Source organism: Crotalus tigris, unplaced genomic scaffold (assembly GCF_016545835.1).
Source record: "Crotalus tigris isolate CLP2741 ecotype Arizona unplaced genomic scaffold, ASM1654583v1 scf7180000018322.853269, whole genome shotgun sequence".
NCBI lineage: Eukaryota > Metazoa > Chordata > Lepidosauria > Squamata > Viperidae > Crotalus > Crotalus tigris.
The window spans coordinates 25839-46294 of NW_024096942.1; the positions used below are offsets into that span (position 1 = coordinate 25839).

The 20456-nt window shown below is 43.8% G+C and overlaps 1 protein-coding gene across 2 annotated transcripts in view; it reads left to right on the forward strand.

Annotated features, from left to right (window-relative positions):
• The window catches only part of SCARB2 (scavenger receptor class B member 2), a 39509-nt gene that overhangs the window by 14645 nt on the left and 4408 nt on the right, over positions 1-20456 (forward strand). Inside the window, exons 6-12 of one of the 2 annotated variants that reach the window (XM_039350310.1) lie at positions 694-813; positions 7263-7441; positions 8815-8933; positions 11017-11090; positions 13529-13580; positions 14572-14730; positions 18799-18834. In XM_039350310.1, coding sequence (XP_039206244.1) covers positions 694-813; positions 7263-7441; positions 8815-8933; positions 11017-11090; positions 13529-13580; positions 14572-14730; positions 18799-18834 — 739 coding nt within the window. The remainder of the gene's footprint in view (positions 1-693; positions 814-7262; positions 7442-8814; positions 8934-11016; positions 11091-13528; positions 13581-14571; positions 14731-18798; positions 18835-20456) is intronic. The other variant, XM_039350312.1, reaches the window with a different exon arrangement.

The following is a 20456-nucleotide window of genomic DNA, read 5'->3' on the forward strand; positions in this document are numbered from 1 at the left end:
TTGGCTCTTTTATGACTCGTGGACTTCAACTCCCAGAATTCCTGAGCCAGCATGGCTCAGCTTGGAAACTCTCCCTTTCCCCTCAGCATGGCTGGCTCAGGAATTCTGGGAGTTGAAGTCCACGAGTCATAAAAGAGCTAAGGTTGCCTACCCCTGCCCTAGACCGGACCTCCTATTCCAAAATGCTCCATTAGATCTAGTGGTTTTCCCTCTCCTTCCCAAAGATTCTTAATAAGTTGGATAAAAAAAAGTTTCAGATGCTGCTGTTCAGGATTCAAAGGCTAAACCTCCCTTCTTCAGACTCAATAAGATGAGAATTATTTCTTCCTCAGTGCCTCTGAGTAAGTACATAAAAAAGGAGGATGCTTCAAGGAACATCACCTCTATTTTTGGGAAAGTTGGATTTCAGGAAAACCCATAATCCTGATTAAGAAAGAAGGTGGTTTGGGAAAGAATTTATTCTGAGTGGGTTTGTATTAGGGATTGACAATGTTTATTTTCCCTGCCTTGAAAAACCTCAAGCCCGTAATTAGATCACAGACCTTCACAAGATGTTGTCTGAGCTTGTTTCGAAAGAGGATCAGACATATCAGATCCTGGATGAAAGAGGGCCTTTGATCTTTTGACCCAGCAGGATTTCTTTTTATGTTTTAAAACTAATCCTGGATTCCTTCTGATCTCTTCTCGTGATAGCAAGCTAGACTGGTGGACAACACCCAGCTGTAATATGATCAATGGAACAGATGGAGGGACTTTCCACCCACTGATCAGCAAAGATGACACAATCTATATCTTTTCTACAGATTTCTGCAGGTAAGAACGGTGGGAAGCGCTGCCTGGAATTCAACATTGAATCATAGCTTTGCCCTACTGACTCATCCTGGATCTCTTCGCTTGAATTCCTAGTGTCGTGTTTCCTAGTACTGTAAAAGATTTTTCTCAATTCAGTCTATTGTGTCCAGCGAACACAGCCCTTGTGGTACCAATAGAAGAGAATATTTGCTGCTCGGGGTTAAATTGTGGTGTCCTTGGTGCTATCTCAGCTTGGTGGTTTTCTGGTCCACTGTTTCATTACAAACAGGCAGAAGACTAGCAGTGCGCATCCATGAACACCAAATAGCACTCAGAAGACACGATGAAAGCTCAGTTTGACAACACATGGATAGACTTAACCATAGCTTCAGCTGGGAAACTGGACACCCTGGACCAGGGGTAGGCAACCTTGGCTCTTTTATGACTTGTGGACTTCAATTCCCAGAATTCCTGAGCCAGCCAGAGTTGAAGTCCACAAGTCATAAAAGAGCCAAGGTTGCCTACCTCTGTCCTAGACCAAGCCAAGTCCAAAAGCGTGAGAGATTCCTAGAAACCCGGCATTCAGACAGATCGGCCATCATCAGGCACATACAGATAAACAACATCTACATACCACTCAAAATAGACAATCAAAAAGCCTAAAAGGAAACAAAAAGACCAATGCCCCTCCTTGCCAGCAATCAACTTTCATATGAGCAGAGATTAACACCAAGATTAACATTACAGAGATTAACACCGAGGTTAACACTAGACCAACAATCAAATAATACCCCAGAGAAGGAACTACCAATGCAGAAAAACAAGCTAATGGTAAAGAGTACAGAGAAGAGCAACAAAGATGATTAGGGGACTGGAGGCTAAAACATATGAGGAATGGTTGCTAGAATTGGCTATGTCTAGTTTAACGAAGAGAAGGACGCGGGGGGACATGATAGCAGTATTCCAATATCTCAGGGGCTGCCATAAAGAAGAGGGAATTAAGCTATTTTCCAAAGCACCTGAAGGCAGGACAAGAAGCAACGGGTGGAAACTAATCAAGGAGAGAAGCAACCTAGAACTAAGGAGAAACTTCCTGACAGTGAGAACAATTAATCAGTGGAACAGCCTGCCTCCAGAAGCAGTAAATGCTCCAACACTGGAAGTTTTTAAGAAGAGACTGGACAGCCATTTGTCTGAAATGGTGTAGGGTTTCCTGCCTGAGCAGGAGATTGGACTAGATGACCTCCAAGGTCCCTTCCAACTTTACTATTATTATTGATCATCGCACAGTCAGCCAGATGTTCAGACTGGATTTGGCATTTTGTCTACCTATCGAGTCCTTACCCAGGACCTGGGATAGGCAGATGTGGATGTTTGATGGTATTACAGATATCGTCGCAGGATGGAAGCAGTTCCTAATAAGGCCGCCTTTTGCAATTGACTAATAGCGAATTTGTCAATGCCAATGGTGTTCAAGTGGTGCTCCAGTTGTTTTGGGATTGCACCCAAGGAGCCTATTACTATTGGTACTACCCTTGCTTGCTTTTGCCACAGTCTTTCTATTTCTATTTGTAGGTCTTTGTATTTTGTTATCTTCTCCAGTTCTTTCTCTTCTATTCTGCTATCTCCAGGCACTGCCACGTCCACTATCCAGACTTTTTTGTCTTTCTTATCGACAATTGTTAAGTCTGGGGTGTTATGTTGCAGGTGCTTGTCTGTTTGAATTCTGAAGTCCCAGAGCACTTTAATTTTATCATTTTCTATGACTTTCTCTATTTTATGATCCCACCAGTTTTTGCTTACAGGCAAATGATATTTTTTGCAGATCTTCCAATGCACCATTGTTGCTACTTTGTCATGCCGCTGCTTGTAATCAGTCTGTGCAATCTTCTTGCAACAGCTTACCAAGTGGTCCACTGTTTCTTCAGCTTCTTTGCATAGGCGGCACTTACTGTCTGTTGCTGTCTTCTCAATTTTGACTTTGTATGCATTTGTCCTTAAGGCTTGGTCTTGTGCAGCCAGAATTAGTCCCTCGGTCTCTTTCTTCAATTTTCCTGCTCTTAGCCATTGCCAGGTTTTATTATTATCTGCTTTCCCAGCTATTTTTTTCATGTATTGGCCATGTAGTGCTTTGTCTTCCCATGCCTCTATTCTGTTCTTCATTTGGTCTTTCTTGTAGGCCAGTTTGGTCTCTCCAGTAGTTAGTAAGCCTTCCTGATATACTAATTTCAGTGCATCTTCATCATTGTTCTTCAGATATTCTTCCAAAGCCATTTTTTCTTCTTCAACCATCTGATGTACTTGTAGCATTCCACGCCCACCTATTTGCCTTGGTAGATAAGTCTATCAATGTCACTGCGTGGATGAAGGGCATGATTCATTGTCATTATTTTTCTGGTCTGCCTATCCATTGCTTTTAGTTCTGCTTGAGTCCAGTCCACTATTCCAGCTGTGTACCTAATGACTGGGATTGCCCAGGTGTTGATTGCCTTTATGGTATTTCCTCCATTGAGTTTGGACTTTAAGATCTTCTTCACTCTCTTGATGTATTCACCTCTAATCTTTTTCTTGACTTCAGTGTGCTTGATGTTGTCAGCTTGAAGGATACCCAAGTATTTGTAGTACTCTTCCTCATCCAGACTCTTAATGTTATTTTCGTGGGGCATCTTGATTCCTTCAGTTTTCACTATTTTTCCTTGTTTGATAGTAAGTGTGGCACATTTGTCCAAGCCAAACTCCATTACAATATCTTGGCTATATATACGGACAGTGTTGAGCAGCGATTCTATTTCAGATGATGTTTTTCCATACAGCTTCAGATCATCCATGTAAAGGAGGTGGGATAGTCTAGCAGATGTTTTTGATGTTTGATAGCCATGTCCTGAGTTATTCAGTATTGTTGACAGAGGAAACAGTGCAATAACAAATAGTAATGGTGATAATGAATCTCCTTGAAATATTCCTCTCTTGATATTAACCTCTCCCAGCCTCTCACCATTGATCTGCAACTGTGTCTTCCATTGTGCCATCGATCTTTGCACAAATTTTCTGATGTTTCTACTGACTCCTGTTATTTCTAGGCACTTGATTATCCAGTCATGTGGCAGAGAGTCAAATGCCTTTTTGTAGTCAATCCATGCCACATTCAGGTTGGTCTTCCTTCTTCTTGCAGTTTTCCAAGATCATTTTGTCTATTAGGAGTTGATCTTTTGTTCCTCTGCTATTGGGGCGGTTTCCTTTCTGCTCAGGTGGAAAGAGATTGTTTTCAACTAGATGCTGTTGTACTGCATCAGCTATCACACCAGTTAGTAATTTGAAAGTTGTTGGTAAGCAGGTAATTGGCCTGTAGTTACCTGGTGTTGCCCCTTTTGCTGGATTTTTCATTATTAGGTAGGTTTTCCCAGTTGTTAGCCACTTTTCAATTTCTCCTCCTTGTAGTATATTGTTGAACTGCTTGGCAATGAGTGGGTGTATAACAGTTAGATGTTTCAACCAAAACCCATGCAGTTCATCTTCACCTGGTGCTGACCAATTTTTGATTTTCTTTGCTCTTTTTTCTACCATTTTTGTTGTTATTACTAGTTCTTTCATTTCAACTTCTGTTTTATTTGCATCCACCTCTTTTAACCAAGCCGCATCCTTGTTGTATTTCTTTGGGTTATCCCATATCTGCTTCCAGAACTGCACTGTTTCTTCCTTGTCAGGTACTGACTGATTCCTTGCAGTTTCTCCATTGATGGATTGGTAGAAACGTTTCTGATTGGATTGAAATTGGAGGTTCTGCCTATAGTTTGCAATTCGAGCTTCATATCTACTGATTTTCCTGGCTATAGCTGTTATTTGTTGCTTTATTATTTCCAGTGCTTCCTTGATCTTCCTTGTTTCTAAGTGGTATTTCTTGATTAGGTATTCTTTGGTCTTCTTGTTCTTCAGCTTCTTTTCTTTCATCTGTTCTAGCTTGCTTGCATGTGATCTTAACTTGCTGATCTTATTTTCTAGTCTAACCTTCCATTTTTCTGGTGCACTGTTTGTTTGTTTTTCTTCTTTGTTGATTTTGCATCCCAGGTATTCTGTTATAACTGCAGCTGTGCTGTACATTAGTTGGTTTGTTTCTTGCAGTGAATTGGTGCTTATACTTGATATTGCAGTATTTGCATCTTTTAATGCTTGTGCTAGCTGTTTCTTTGGAACAAGCTTCAATGCAGGTAGCCTTATTCTGTTGTTTTTGTGCTGTTCTAGATGCTCAGTTATTCTTTGTTTCAATTCTTTTATTTCTTTAGTTAGAGGGTTTTGTTCTTCCTGAGGTAGAGGTGCCTGGTTTCCAAATGAGAACAGTTGTATATCTCTGCTAGATTCCTTCACTGCCAACTCCCCCTGGTTTGCCTCTACATTCTGAATTACTTCTGGTAAGGCTTTGATTTCTTTGCCCTGGGTAAACCTTTGCAGTTCGTCCAATTCTGTTTCTGTGAATACTTTATTTCGTGTTATAAATCGGCGTTGATCTGCTAGTCTCTGTTCTGTTATTTCTGATTCTGGATGTTTTTCTTTCCAGAACTGGTGCATTCGTTTTAGATATCCTCTTCTTGTTGGACTTGATCTGTAGTAACAGATCATTATTTCTTTGTTTTCCATCACTGTGTATCTGCGATGGGTAAACACCTTTTCTTCCAGTAGTTCTGCAGCTGCTGGCCCTGGTTGCTCAGCCAACAGTCCTGAGTCCTGTAACCCATTTTTCATCAGATATCCAGGAACTCCAATATCTAGCGCGGACCTTGTTAACCCGGGCGACGTCCGAGCCGGTATGGCATTCTGAAATTTACGTCTCACCATATTTTTTATGGGAGAGACACTCTTTTGTCTGACTCCTCTGATGAGACCTGTCCAGTATGGTTGAACCTCTGGCATAGCTCTCATCTTCCTCAGAGTACACAAGCCCCACAACCACGTCAAGGTAGTGCCTCACTGGGGTTTATTATTATTATTATTATTATTATTATTATTATTATTATTATTATTATTATTATTATTATTATTATTATTATCGATCATCGCACAGTCAGCCAGATGTTCAGACTGGATTTGGCATTTTGTCTACCTATCGAGTCCTTACCCAGGACCTGGGATAGGCAGATGTGGATGTTTGATGGTATTACAGATATCGTCGCAGGATGGAAGCAGTTCCTAGTAAGGCCGCCTTTTGCAATTGACTAATAGCAAATTTGTCAATGCCAATGGTGTTCAAGTGGTGCTCCAGTTGTTTTGGGATTGCACCCAAGGCGCCTATTACTATTGGTACTACCCTTGCTTGCTTTTGCCACAGTCTTTCTATTTCTATTTGTAGGTCTTTGTATTTTGTTATCTTCTCCAGTTCTTTCTCTTCTATTCTGCTATCTCCAGGCACTGCCACGTCCACTATCCAGACTTTTTTGTCTTTCTTATCGACAATTGTTAAGTCTGGGGTGTTATGTTGCAGGTGCTTGTCTGTTTGAATTCTGAAGTCCCAGAGCAGTTTAATTTTATCATTTTCTATGACTTTCTCTATTTTATGATCCCACCAGTTTTTGCTTACAGGCAAATGATATTTTTTGCAGATCTTCCAATGCACCATTGTTGCTACTTTGTCATGCCGCTGCTTGTAATCTGTGCAATCTTCTTGCAACAGCTTACCAAGTGGTCCACTGTTTCTTCAGCTTCTTTGCATAGGCGGCACTTACTGTCTGTTGCTGTCTTCTCAATTTTGACTTTGTATGCATTTGTCCTTAAGGCTTGGTCTTGTGCAGCCAGAATTAGTCCCTCGGTCTCTTTCTTCAATTTTCCTGCTCTTAGCCATTGCCAGGTTTTATTATTATCTGCTTTCCCAGCTATTTTTTTAATGTATTGGCCATGTAGTGCTTTGTTTTCCCATGCCTCTATTCTGTTCTTCATTTGGTCTTTCTTGTAGGCCAGTTTGGTCTCTCCAGTAGTTCTAATCATTGTTCTTCAGATTCTTCCAAAGCCATTTTTTCTTCTTCAACCATCTGATGTACTTGTAGCATTCCACGCCCACCTATTTGCCTTGGTAGATAAAGTCTATCAATGTCACTGTTGTTTTGTTGTTGTTGTTGTTGTTATTATTATTATTATTATTATTATTATTATTATTATTATTATAAACCATCAAGAACATTCCCACCAACACTGACAGCCAGGGCAAGCCACTAGCTAGCATATAAAAATAAGAGCAGACTCCACTCCCTTTTAGCATTGATGCTATTACTTAGTTTGGTAATGCAACATCTGTAAGAAAACCACCAAGCTCGGAAAGCTCCAAGGATTCCTCAGCCTTTGTGCCTTGTAAAACATGATTTAAAGCTTAGGGCGTTGCGTGCACTCAAGCAGAAACAACATAGGATGTGTCAACCTGGCTTTTCTCTGCAAATTTACGTGTCTTCACCAAAGTAGACTTTTAATGTTATTTTGTTCTTTTCCAGGTCTATATATCTAAACTTTGAGAAAGAGTTAACCGTTTTGGGAATTCCAACTTACCGGTTTACCCCTCCCTTGAAAATCTTTGCCAATGTCTCGGTTAATCCAGACAACGCTGGGTTTTGTGTCCCTGCTGGCCACTGTCTGGGGTCTGGAATCCTGAATGTTACCGCTTGCAAACAAGGTTAGTGTGTCACAAACCGGAGGGAGTCAAGTACCAGTCTTCATAAATTCTCTTAACTAGGTAGTTCTTGACTTGGTGACCATCATGGATCCCAGAATTTCCATTGTATGTCCTGAGGGTCGTAGGTCAAGGCACCCACACGACTGACCCAATTTTGTGACAATTTTGGCAGCGTTCGTTAAGTGAACACCGTGGTCATGAAGTGGACACATGGTCATTAAGCAAACACATCATCCGCCGTGGAGTTTTTTTTTTTTTTTGACTGGAAACCAGAAGTAAATGCTGGTTTCTGACAGAAAAGAGAGTCACACGACAGCGGGATGCTGCAAATGGCCGCAAATGCCGACTGATTGCTGAGCACCCAGAATGTGATCATGTGAACATAAGGAGGTGGGGCCGTCAGAATTTTGAATCCAGGTCATAAATCCCTTTCTGGAGATCAGTCGTAACTCAAGCAGTTCCTAAGCAAATTGGTTGTCAGTCAAGGACTACCTGTACTAGCCAGGATGACTGAAAATAGGTGCTTGTCATGGATTTAACCCCCAGGCCCCTTGCCAGGATTAGGATGAGTTTGAGTCTCCAGAGGAAAGCCCAGAACTGAATGTTGGTCAGGATCGAGGCTCGGAAAGTGCTAGCCTGATGGAGCAGCCTCAACTCGGTTGATCAAATAAGTGACAGGCTGAGACTGAGGGTGGTGAGTTGCAGCTGCAGCGAGTTCACCATGCTCCAGGCACAGCTGCCACCCGTTAGTAATGAGAAGGAGGTGGAGTCCACACCTCCTCCCGATCCAAGGACATGGACGGCAGAGAGGAGACAGGCACAATGCTGGTCAGCTAGGCTATTTGCGCGGAGGCAACCTTGCCTCTCATGAAGGGCTGCACCGGCGTCGCCTACTTAACCCGCCCTGAGGAGTTCAGTGTTGTTGGAGCAATGCGGCCATTTCCACATCTTGTGTGCTCGTGCCATGTATCCTGACCCGTTCGACTCGTGGACTGCTTGTGTGTGCCCATTGGATTTGGTTATCCAGTGACTCTTGCCATGCTGAGCTTGGAATCTGGATCTGCGCAACAAGGTCCTGTTTGGGGGGCTTTGAACGTAGACTCTTGCTGTACGTGCAGATGTGTGTGAGTGGGGAGGGGGGCAGCACAGTGCTCCATAATTGCCAGGCAGTATTACAGAATTTTCGATAGTAATGGTTATCTGATTTTTAACAGATTGAGGAATGAGCATGATAGCCTGGAGTACAGCATGCTGCATTTGAGAAATGGTTATGGAATCTGATCAGGTGTACGGGAGGCATTTTGAAATACATGGGTGCCTGATCATTCCTTATTTGTTCATTTTTAACCCTTTTTTTGTCGTCGTTGTTACAGGGGCACCAATATTCTTATCGCTCCCACATTTCTTCCGTGCTAATGATACCTACGTCAAGTCGGTGGACGGCATGCATCCAAATAAAGAGAATCACGACACGTTTCTTGATATTAACCCAGTAAGTCTCTATTTCTATGGACCTCAAAATCATTTACAGATAGTCCAATTTAAAATGGAATTGGAAGCTTAGTGGGTCAGAGAATCCAGTTTCAGAGTTTTATTTGGACGGTGCTTTTGTGAGTGTGTGGCTTTTTTGATGGCGCTTCCCGGCCCTGTTAATTCTCTCCTCTGCATTTGGTCACGTTGGCTTTGCAAAGGTCTGAGTCATCTGAAAAGCAATGACTATTCCTTTGGAAAGGACTAATGAGGTTGGAAAGTCAGGCCAGCCTCCGGATCAGTGCAGGAATTCAAATTAAAAATCTCCCAGGCACGTGAATAAATCAAATGAAGGAGAATCCACCGTCTCCTCTGAGTCATGGGCTCCACTCTTCGTGTATTTACTGCTAGGAAGTTGTTCCAAACCTCAGCTGGAATTTGCCTGCTTGTTAACTTAAATCCATAATTCTGTATCTTGTACTGTGGAATGAGAGGATAACATCCTGGCTGCCTTTTCTGGAATGCAGTCATTCCTTCTCGGCTGTCTTTTTTTCACGGCTAAACCCATCCATCTTCTGTCCCTTTTCACATAGCGTTAGCTAGTTTCTATTTTTCTGAACCCCTCTTAAAGGGTGGTGCTCATAGGTAGTTAAAATATGAAGGTGGAACCTGTACAACAGCATTGCTGGCTGTGGAATTCTGGGAGTTGAAGTCCACATACCTTAAAATTGTCAAGTTTGGGAAACACTGCTGTACAATAACAAAACCCTGGAAGCCAGCCCAGCCACCAACAGGCACAAGGAGATAAACAATGTCTGCATATCATTCCAAAGAGACCATCAAAAAGCTAAAAAGGAAACAAAAGAAACCAAAACACCTCCTTACTAGCAATCAACGCCCAGATAAGCAGAGATTAACACAAAGGTTAACACTAGACCAGGGGTAGGCAACCTGGGCTCTTTTATGACTCGTGGACTTCAACTCCCAGAATTCCTGAGCCAACATGGCTCAGCATGGAAACTCCCTTTCCCCTCAGCATGGCTGGCTCAGGAATTCTGGGAGTTGAAGTCCACGAGTCATAAAAGAGCCAAGGTTGCCTACCCCTGCACTAGACCAACATCCTGGTTGTAAAGCATACCCCAATCAAGAAACTACCAACTCAGACCAACAATCAGGCAGTAAACAACAGCCAAATCAAGGAACCACCAAAGACAAACACTGACAGGACAAGTATACCAGGATACACAGATCAAACCCCACTCCCTTCTAGCACTGATCATCAAGAAAACAACCAAGCTCAGAGAGCACCAAGGACCCTACAGGGTAACAAAATATTTCCTGTGATTTGGAAATTATGCTTCTGAAATTACATTTGCCTTTTTTTTGCAGCTAGCAGTCTGGCTGGGGGAATTCTGGGAGTTGAAGTCCACACATCTTAAATTGCCCCAAGTTAAGAAATGCATCTCTAGGTTATTCACACAGCTCATTATATTGTCAGGGGATTGGTTTCTTAGCCTGGTCTACCTCGCTGGGTTGTCGCTTACCTCCAGATTGTAATATCTGGGACTGAACCACCAATTGTGTTTGTCTTCCACCAAGGATATGGTGGATGTAGCTGCTTGTAACCAAGGTAGGAATACAGATAGTCCTAGACGTACGACAAGAATTGACCCCCCCAAAAAAAATTTCTGTTGCTAAGCGAGACACTTAAGTGAATTTTGACTCATTTTATCACCTTTCTTGCCATAGTTGTTAAGTGGATCACTGCAGTTGATAAGTTAGCAGTAACCTGCTTGTTAAGTGAACCTGGCTTGCCCGTTGACTTTGCTTGTGACAGGGTGATCACATGATCTTGGGACACAGCAACCGTCGTAAGTATGAGCCAGTTGCCAAGCATCTGAATTTTGATCATGTGACCAAGGGGATGCTGCAACGGTCGTAACTCTGAAAAACAATCCTAAGTCCAATTTTTCAGTGTTGTTGTAACTTTGAACCGTCACTAAACAAACGGTTGTAAGTTCGAGGACTACCTGTACTAAATTTGCACTGGATTGGTAAAGTGAATTTCATTTTTAAGCGAAAGCACGTTTCCTTTTCCCTTTCAGCTGACGGGAGCTTTGGTGCGGGCGAACAAAAGAATGCAAATCAATGTTTATGTTGAAACACTCCCCCAATTTATGTAAGTATTGTACAGAGAACTTGGCAGTGTTTTAATATATATTCATTCATTCCGAGAAATGGAATAATAATATACATACATACATATTTGTTTTCTGAGGTTTTCGCGGGTGTTTGTATGTAGGTCTTTGGTTATTCGGGTTTTCTCCCTCGTAAAATTGGAAGTGTCTTCGCGACGTTTCGACGAAGTCTCATTCGTCATCTTCAGGCTGGTGTTTTCAGCTTCGTGCTTCTAGGAGCTCGTGCTCCTAGAAGCACGAAGCCGAAAACTCCAGCCTGAAGATGACGAATGGGACTTCGTCGAAACGTCGCCAAGACACTTCCAATTTTACGTGGGAGAAAACCTGAATAACCAAAGACCTAATATATACACATATATATATATATATATATATATACATGCAAATAATGCATCGGTGTATTTAAACCGCGAGAAAGATACTCAGCAGAAAAACCAGCTTATGAAATAGGCTGTGGTTTAGTTTCACTTCTCTCCTTACTGTCTAAACTCAGCAAAACAGACAACCAAATCAAACCAGTTAGCATGGGAAAATAATTTCAGTAAATAAATAAGATGGTCCAATTGTGCTTGATGCTGCCACGGTGAATTTATTCACCAGGTAGGTCAGCGTTACTCAGCCTCAGCAACTTTTAAGGTAGTTCGCTAAACTAATCTCCGCTTCCGAGGAAAAATAAAACGGGACTGAAGAGCTCAACCTCACCCTCTCTGGAAATATTATAGCATTGTGTCCCATTTCATGGGGGGGGGGAGCTAAGGGGCTCCCCAGAGTGAAAGCCCTGCCTGATAAGGGGTGGGATGGGACCTCACTGTAAAGAAACAGGCCAGAGATTTGCCTCTGGGCTGCATTCCAAACAGGTTCGTCCTTGCATGATTAAAAGTAGTCCTCGTTTAACGACTGTCTTGTTTAGCAACTGTGTGACAGTGATGGAAAAGTAACTTTGCCACCAGTCCTTGCATTGGCAACTTTGCTTGGGGTCTGGAGGCTAAAACATGTGAGGAACAAGATATGTCTAGTCCAGGGGTAGGCAACCTTGGCTCTTTTATGACTCGTGGACTTCAACTCCCAGAATTCCTGAGCCAGCATGGCTCAGCTTGGAAACTCTCCCTTTCCCCTCAGCATGGCTGGCTCAGGAATTCTGGGAGTTGAAGTCCACCAGTCATAAAAGAGCCAAGGTTGCCTATCTCTGGCCTAGGCCTAGGCCACTTTATGACTCGTGGACTTCAACTCCCAGAATTCCTGAGCCAGCATGGCTCAGCTTGGAAACCTCTCCCTTTCCCCTCAGCATGGCTGGCTCAGGAATTCTGGGAGTTGAAGTCCACGAGTCATAAAAGAGCCAAGGTTGCCTATCTCTGGCCTAGGCCTAGGCCGCTTTATGACTCATGGACTTCAACTCCCAGAATTCCTGAGCCAGCATGGCTCAGCTTGGAAACTCTCCCTTTCCCCTCAGCATGGCTGGCTCAGGAATTCTGGGAGTTGAAGTCCACGAGTCATAAAAGAGCCAAGGTTGCCTGCCTCTGGCCTAGGCCTAGGCCGCTTTATGACTCGTGGACTTCAATTCCCAGAATTCCTGAGCCAGCATGGCTCAGCTTGGAAACTCTCCCTTTCCCCTCAGCATGGCTGGCTCAGGAATTCTGGGAGTTGAAGTCCACGAGTCATAAAAGGGCCAAGGTTGCCTACCCCTGGTCTAGGGGGTGACACGATAGCAGTGTTCCAATATCTGAGGGGCTGCCACAGAGAAGAGGGGCTCAAGCTATTCTTCAGAGCTCAAGAAGTAACAGATGGAAGCTTAACAAAGAGAGATCCAGCCTAGAATTAAGGAGAAATTCCCTGATATTGAGAACAATTAATCAATGGAAGGGCTTGCCGTGAGAAGTTGTGGGTGCTCCATCACTGGAGGTTTCTAAGAAGAGACTGGACAGCCATTTGTCCAGAATAGTATAGGACAGGGGTCTTCAAACTTGGCCCTTTTATGACTTGTAGACTTCAACTTCCAGAATTCCTCAGCCAGGCACGCTGGCTGAGGAATTCTAGGAGTTGAAGTCCACAAGTCATAAAAGGGCCAAGTTTGAAGACCCCTGGTATAGGATCTCCTGCTTGTGCAGGGGGTTGGACTAGAAGACCTCCAAGATCTCTTCCAGTTCTGTTATTCTGTTATTATTCTGTTACAATGCAAAGGAAAGCTGAAGTACATTGATCAGCACAATTGCACTTGGCCTTATCAACTGCTTCGCTTAACAACTGGGTTGCCTATCTCAATTGTGGTCGCTCCACGAGGACAACCTATATTCCAATTTTTCCGGAGCTCTGAAGGCTAATGAGATGCTTTCCCATCACGTACCCTCGAAGCAGGATAATTCTCTTGAGAATCACTGGAAAACAGTACTCTGCTTCAATCTACGTTTTTGTCTTATTTCAGTCAAACAGGGAAAATCAGAAGAATGCCCTATCCAGTGATGTATGTGAATGAGGTAGGCACTGCTCAAGCATCCCCACCTTCCCCCTGGAATTTGTAAGGATGTTCTCTGAATCTGGGACGGGAACTGGAGAACGGTTGCAGGAACTGGGCATGTCTAGTTTAATGAAGAGAAGAATTAGGGGGGACGTGATAGCAGTCTTCCAATATCTGAGGGTCTGCCACTAAGAAGAAGGGAGTCAACCTATTCTCCAAAGTGCCTGAAGGCAGGACAGGAAGCAATAGATGGAAACTAACCAAGGAGAGAAGCAACCTAGAACTAAGGAGAAACTTCCCGACAGTGAGAACAATTAACCAGGGGAACAACCTGCCTCCAGAAGGTGTGGGTGCTCCAACATTGGAGGTTTTTAAGAAGAGATTGGCCAACCATTTGTCTGAAATGGTTTAGGGTTTCCTTCCTGAGCAGAGGGTTGGACTAGACCAGTGGTTCTCAACCTTTCTAATGCCGCAACCCCATAATACAGTTCCCCATGTTGTGGTGACCCCCAACCACTTATACATCACCGGGTACCAGGGGCATGGCCAAAGAAAAGGGGGGGAAAATGGCGGACAGTCTTGTTTGGCGACCCCCGTGAAATGGTCGTTCGACCCCAAATGGGGTCCCTACCCACAGGTTGAGAACCACTGGACTAGATGGCCTCCAAGGTACCTTCCAACTCTATTATTCTGACTTTTCATGCATGGTAGACCGGGACCTGTTGAACATTTCAGCCTCAACTCTTAGGAGGAAGCGTCAGTCTATTGATCAGGAAGTCCATGAGAAGGAAGAACCAGCATCTCACAGAGTTGCCCCCCATCCTAATATACTCAGTCATAAATAAAGGTTGGAGTATGCTTACCTGGTTTGCCCCAAGCCTCTTCTACTGGCCTTAAATCTGGGGCTCAGCCTTCTTCTTCCAAAGCCAGACGTGACCACAGGGGTATGGGCAGATAAAGCCAAGATGTGTCCCCTTCTCCATCTCCTTGTTTGTTCTTTCCCTTCTCAGAGTTATATGCTGGATGATATGAATGCAGGAAAACTCCGGGCTGTTTTGCTTGAATCCAATCTGGTCCAAGCTGTCCCATTCATCGTGTTGGCACTAGGAATTATTTGTGGAGCAGTGGTTCTGGGAGTCACCTATTGGCCCAGAGGGAAAAAAGAGGAGGTAAGGTTGTTGGTGGGTCTGCTCATTTCCCTGTTATTTTATTTTAGAAGCAACTTCCTTGCTTCCTATCTTTTCCTTCCTTCTTTCCTTCCTATCTTTTCCTTCCTTCCTTATTTTCTTCCTATTTTTTCCTTTCCTTCCTATCTTTTCCTTCCTTCCTTATCTTCCTTCCTCATTTCCTTCCTATCTTTTCCTTCTTTCCTTCTTTCCTTCCTATCTTTTCCTTCCTTCCTTCTTTCCTTCCTATCTTTTCCTTCCTTCCTTCCTTCCTTCCTTCCTTCCTTCCTTCCTTCCTTCCTTCCTTCCTTCCTTCCTTCCTTCCTTCCTTCCTTCTTTCCTTCCTATCTTTTCCTTCCTTCCTATCTTTCCTTCCTTCCTTCCTTTTCCTTTCTTCCTTCTTCTTTCCTTCCTATCTTTTCCTTCCTTCCTTCCTTCCTTCCTTCCTTTCCTTCCTATCTTTTTCTTCCTTCCTCCCTCCTTTCCTTCCTATCTTTTCCTTCCTTCCTTCTTTCCTTCCTATCTTTTCCTTCTTTCCTTTCTTCCTTCTTTCTTTTCTATCTTTTCCTTCCTTCCTTCTTTCCTTCCTATCTTTTCCTTCCTTCCTTCCTTCCTTCCTATCTTTCCTTCCTTCCTTTTCCTTTCTTCCTTCTTTCCTTCCTATCTTTTCTTTCCTTCCTTCCTTCCTTCCTTCCTTCCTTCCTTCCTTCCTTCCTTCCTTCCTATCTTTCCTTCTTTCCTTCCTATCTTTTCCTTCTTTCTTTCCTTCCTCCTTTCCTTCCTATCTTTTCCTCCTTTCCTTCCTATCTTTTCCTTCCTTCCTTATTTTCTTCCTATTTTTTCCTTTCCTTCCTATCTTTTCCTTCCTTCCTTATCTTCCTTCCTCCTTTCCTTCCTATCTTTTCCTTCTTTCCTTCTTTCCTTCCTATCTTTTCCTTCCTTCCTTCTTTCCTTCCTATCTTTTCCTTCCTTCCTTCCTTCCTTCCTTCCTTCCTTCCTTCCTTCTTCCTTCCTTCTTTTCTATCTTTTCCTTCCTTCCTATCTTTCCTTCCTTCCTTCCTTTTCCTTTCTTCCTTCTTCTTTCCTTCCTATCTTTTCCTTCCTTCCTTCCTTCCTTCCTTCCTTTCCTTCCTATCTTTTTCTTCCTTCCTCCCTCCTTTCCTTCCTATCTTTTCCTTCCTTCCTTCTTTCCTTCCTATCTTTTCCTTCTTTCCTTTCTTCCTTCTTTCTTTTCTATCTTTTCCTTCCTTCCTTCTTTCCTTCCTATCTTTTCCTTCCTTCCTTCCTTCCTTCCTTCCTATCTTTCCTTCCTTCCTTTTCCTTTCTTCCTTCTTTCCTTCCTATCTTTTCTTTCCTTCCTTCCTTCCTTCCTTCCTTCCTTCCTTCCTTCCTTCCTTCCTTCCTATCTTTCCTTCTTTCCTTCCTATCTTTTCCTTCTTTCTTTCCTTCCTCCTTTCCTTCCTATCTTTTCCTCCTTTCCTTCCTATCTTTTCCTTCCTTCCTTCCTCCTTCCTTCCTTCCTTCTTTCCTATCTTTTCCTTCCTTCCTTCCTTCCTTCCTTCCTTCCTTCCTTCCTTCCTTCCTTCCTTCCTTCCTTCCTTCCTTCCTTCCTTCCTTCCTTCCTTCTTTCCTCACCTACCTGCTTGTTCATTCTAGGGAACAGGTTTAATAGACCCACAGTAAATACGTCTCAGCAACATTCTGCTGGTAACTTATATCTCATGGTAAGACAAGCAAACTTCGCCTCTTCTTGGGGTCTCCAAACTAAGGGCCAACGAGGGAACTCTGAAATCTTAAAACTTGGTTTTGCACATGTACCAGCCACTTAGCGGCATTGTGACTTCTATGGGCGCAGAAATTCCTATTGGTTAATTAAAATTGTATCTCATAAATGATTACTATCCCTTACTTTGAGCTCAAGCAGGGACTATTTGGAACTTTGAGCATCACAAAGTAGAAATTATACATGTGTGAACCAGTTTTGAGATTTAAATTGTTCTGCTTTAATAACCTAGGCCACTCTCAGCTCTCTGTAGATTACAACAGCCTTGGGATGGCTTAGCTGGAGCCATTTAAAAATGAAACTAAGGTGATATCCTAGATTAATCAGGCCATTTATTACTTTTTAACACTGGTGCTTGCATAAAAATTGCACTTCACGCATGGTTGGCCATGAAAGCCATTCTCTTCTATGTGCCAAAGGGATACCGTAACACCAACTAGATCCATTTTTCCCAACCTTGGCCAATTTGAGAGTGTGGACTTCAGCTCCCAGAATTCCCCAGCCAGCAAGCTTCCACAGTGGGGCATATGGCAGCCACCCTCCCCAAGGGCCCCACATCAGGAAACCTTTGTCATTTCAAGTGGCTGCTGAACGAATGCTCGTAAGTCGAGGACTGCCTGTGATGATGGAGAGTAGGAGTAATTTTGAGGAACTGAAGAAAGAGCTGCTACCAAAATGGCGGCCAGAGAAAAGAAACCCGAGTCTGAGCTAGAAGAGTAATTCGAGAAAGCGTCTCCGGCAGGATCCTCTCTATGGTTCTCGCAAAGATAAAGGGAAGGATGGAGGAAGAGCATTCCAACTTGCAAAGTTCTATTACTGGAGCCTTATCATAAAAGTCACGTTAGCCTTCATAACTCTGGCTTCCTACTCTGGTCCACCCTGAAAAGCTAACATATATCTAGGACAGGGGTTCTCAACCTTGGCAACTTTAAGACTTGTGTACTTCAACTCCCAGAATTCCTCAGCCAGCAAAGCTGGCTGAGGAATTCTGGGAGTTGAAGTACACAAGTCTTAAAGTTGCCAAGGTTGAGAACCCCTGATCTAGGAAGTTACCCCCTCTTTTTTTTTCTACATAACTATTAGGTGGGCCCTTGCACAGACTGGGGAGAAGCTAGACTCCCCCCCCCCCCGTCTTAAGTTGAGCATCCCCCCAGATAAGTAATTCTTGATTTACAACAGTTTGTTTAGTGACCGTTCGAAGTTACAACGGCACTGGGAAAAAGGGACGTATGACCGTTTTCCACACTTAGCGCCCGTTGCAGCATTCCTCAGGGGTCACGTGATCAAAATTCAGATGCTTGGCAACAGACTCCTATTTATGACGGTCTCGACGTCCTGGGATCACGTGATCCCCTTTTGCGACCTTCTGGCAAGTAACGTCAGTGGGCACACCTGATTTCCCTGGTACTAATTTAACGACTGCAGTGATTCACTTAAGTGCGGTGGGAAGAAAAGTCAATAAGATGAGGCAAAATTCACTTCAACGACTTTCTCAGAAAGTTTGTGCTCCATTGTGGTCGTGATTCGAGGGTCTACCTTGGGTAGGCAACCTGGGCTCTTTTATGACTCGTGGACTTCAACTCCCAGAATTCCTGAGCCAGCATGGCTCAGCTTGGAAACCTCTCCCTTTCCCCTCAGCATGGCTGGCTCAGGAATTCTGGGAGTTGAAGTCCATGAGTCATAAAATATCCCTGAACTAGGGGCACCCTTGTGAATAAGGACCCTCAAATCCAGCCAGGACTTGGAAGAGACACACTGAGGTTTGGCTCTTTTATGACTCGTAGACTTCAACTCCCAGAATTCCTGAGCCAGCATGGCTCAGCCTGGAAACCTCTCCCTTTCCCCTCAGCATGGCTGGCTCAGGAATTCTGGGAGTTGAAGTCCACGAGTCATAAAAGAGCCAAGGTTGCCTACCCCGGGTCTACCTATTCATACAGGACAGGCGAGGAGGAACCTCTGAGAAAAGGACTTCCTGCTTTGACTTCTGGGTGCTGCATATTCTAAGCAGGGGTCCCAAACTGTGAGAGGACCCCCCCCCAACATTCTGTGCTGGGGTATTTCTTGGGCTTGATCTATGGGTCTGTAGGGCTTTAACTGGTCTGAAGAGTGGAGGAAAACTAGAAGGGGTTCCTGTAGTCGCTCGGTTCACAGTGCCATGCTCACTTTTCTGATCTTTAAAGGGATTTATAAATATTGCTCTTCAGGGATCCTATAGATTTGGTTAGGCCTGGTCTAGTGGCTCTGGTGAAGGTACTTTACTAGCTGGGTTTACCTTTCTTTTAAAACAGCTTGGTGTTTTTACATATTCTTGGGAAAGGAACAAGGTAGGTTTAAAGAGATGTTCTCCTCAGCATTGGGAACCCAAAGGTAGGTTGTGCTTGTTTCATGTTTTTAGAGCCCAGATCGAAAGATCCACCGACTCACCCAAACTTTGCGGCTGAATTGCAGCTGAATTCAGCAATCCAATATTGTTACCTCTGGCTAATGTGGTCTTCTCGTATTCACATTCCTTGCTTGAGTAGTAAACATGGGGAAAAAAAACCAGACCAACACTTTTCTCCTGCTGTAGGAATACAACAGCTCAGGGAAATAACAATTTAGCTAAAAACATCTCCCTGCTGGCGCCACTTCTCACCAGAAATTGATTTAAAAGGCCATTTGAACATGTGACCCTTTCCCTGTAGTCTAAGATAGGACTGTCTTTGGAACACAATGCCACTGTAGTTCAGATTGTGTGGGGTCCTTGGTACTCTCTGAGCTCGGTTGTTTCCTTGCAGATGTTTCATGACCCAACTAGGTAACATCATCAGTGCTAGAAAGGAGTGGGGTTGCTCTCTGTTTCTATACAAATGGCTTCCCCGGTCAATATTGATGGGAATTTTCTGGATGGTCCCTTGATTATTGTTTATTGTTTGATTCAGAGGTCCCGAACCTTGGCAACTTTAAGACTTGTACACTTCAACTCCCAGAATTCCTCAGCCAGCCAAGCTGGCTGAGGAATTCTGGGAGTTGAAGTCCACAAGTCTTAAAGTTGCCACGGTTGGAGACTCCTGCTTTGATTGTTTGTCAGAGTTGATTGGGAAATTGTTTCTCGCTTGATGGTCTAGAATTAATCTTGGCATTAATCTCTGTTTATCTGGGTGTTGATTGCTGAGTAGCTTTTCGGTTGTCGCTTTTTGAATGGCACGTAGATGTTGTTTACCTCTATGTGACTGTTGAGGGCAGATTTGTCTGGAGTGCTAGGCTTCCAGGAATTCTCTAGTGGTTTTGGACTTAGCTTGGCCTTGGATGCTCACAGTTTCCCAGCTGAAATTATAGTAAAGTCGGCCTATGTTTTTATATACTAGTGGCTTGCCCTGTCAGTGTTGGTGAGACACTTCTGTGTTGGTGGGACACTCTTTTCTAGCACTGATACTTACTCAGGTAATGAAGCATCTGCAAGAAAAATGTTGTGATTCCATGCCAGCCTGTGATCCCGGTAGGTCAGTGGTTCTCAACCTGTGGGTCGGGACCCCATTTGGGGTCGAACGACCATTTCACGGGGGTCGCCAAACCACGCTGTTCGCCATTTTTTTCCCTTTTCCCTAGCTGTCCTACTCTCTCTTATTGGTGGCCACACCCACTTGGGGGTCACCACAACATGGGGAACTGTATTATGGGGTCATGGCATTAGAAAGGTTGAGAACTACTGCGGTAGGTGAATCTGGGGAATCAGAGGAGGAGGAGGAGGAAAGGCCTGGAGAGCCATCAGAGTCGGAGGGAGGCTCTGATGAGCTGCAGGACTTACAAACTAATGAAGAGGCTGGTCCTTCCACTCGTGATCAAGCTGAGAGCCAGCTGTGCTGGGAAGCTGAGTCGGACTTGGAGGAAGCACAACTGGAAGACCTCAGAGACACTCATAAACCTAGACAGGTCACACGAGTAGGACAGAGGGAGACAATGGGGC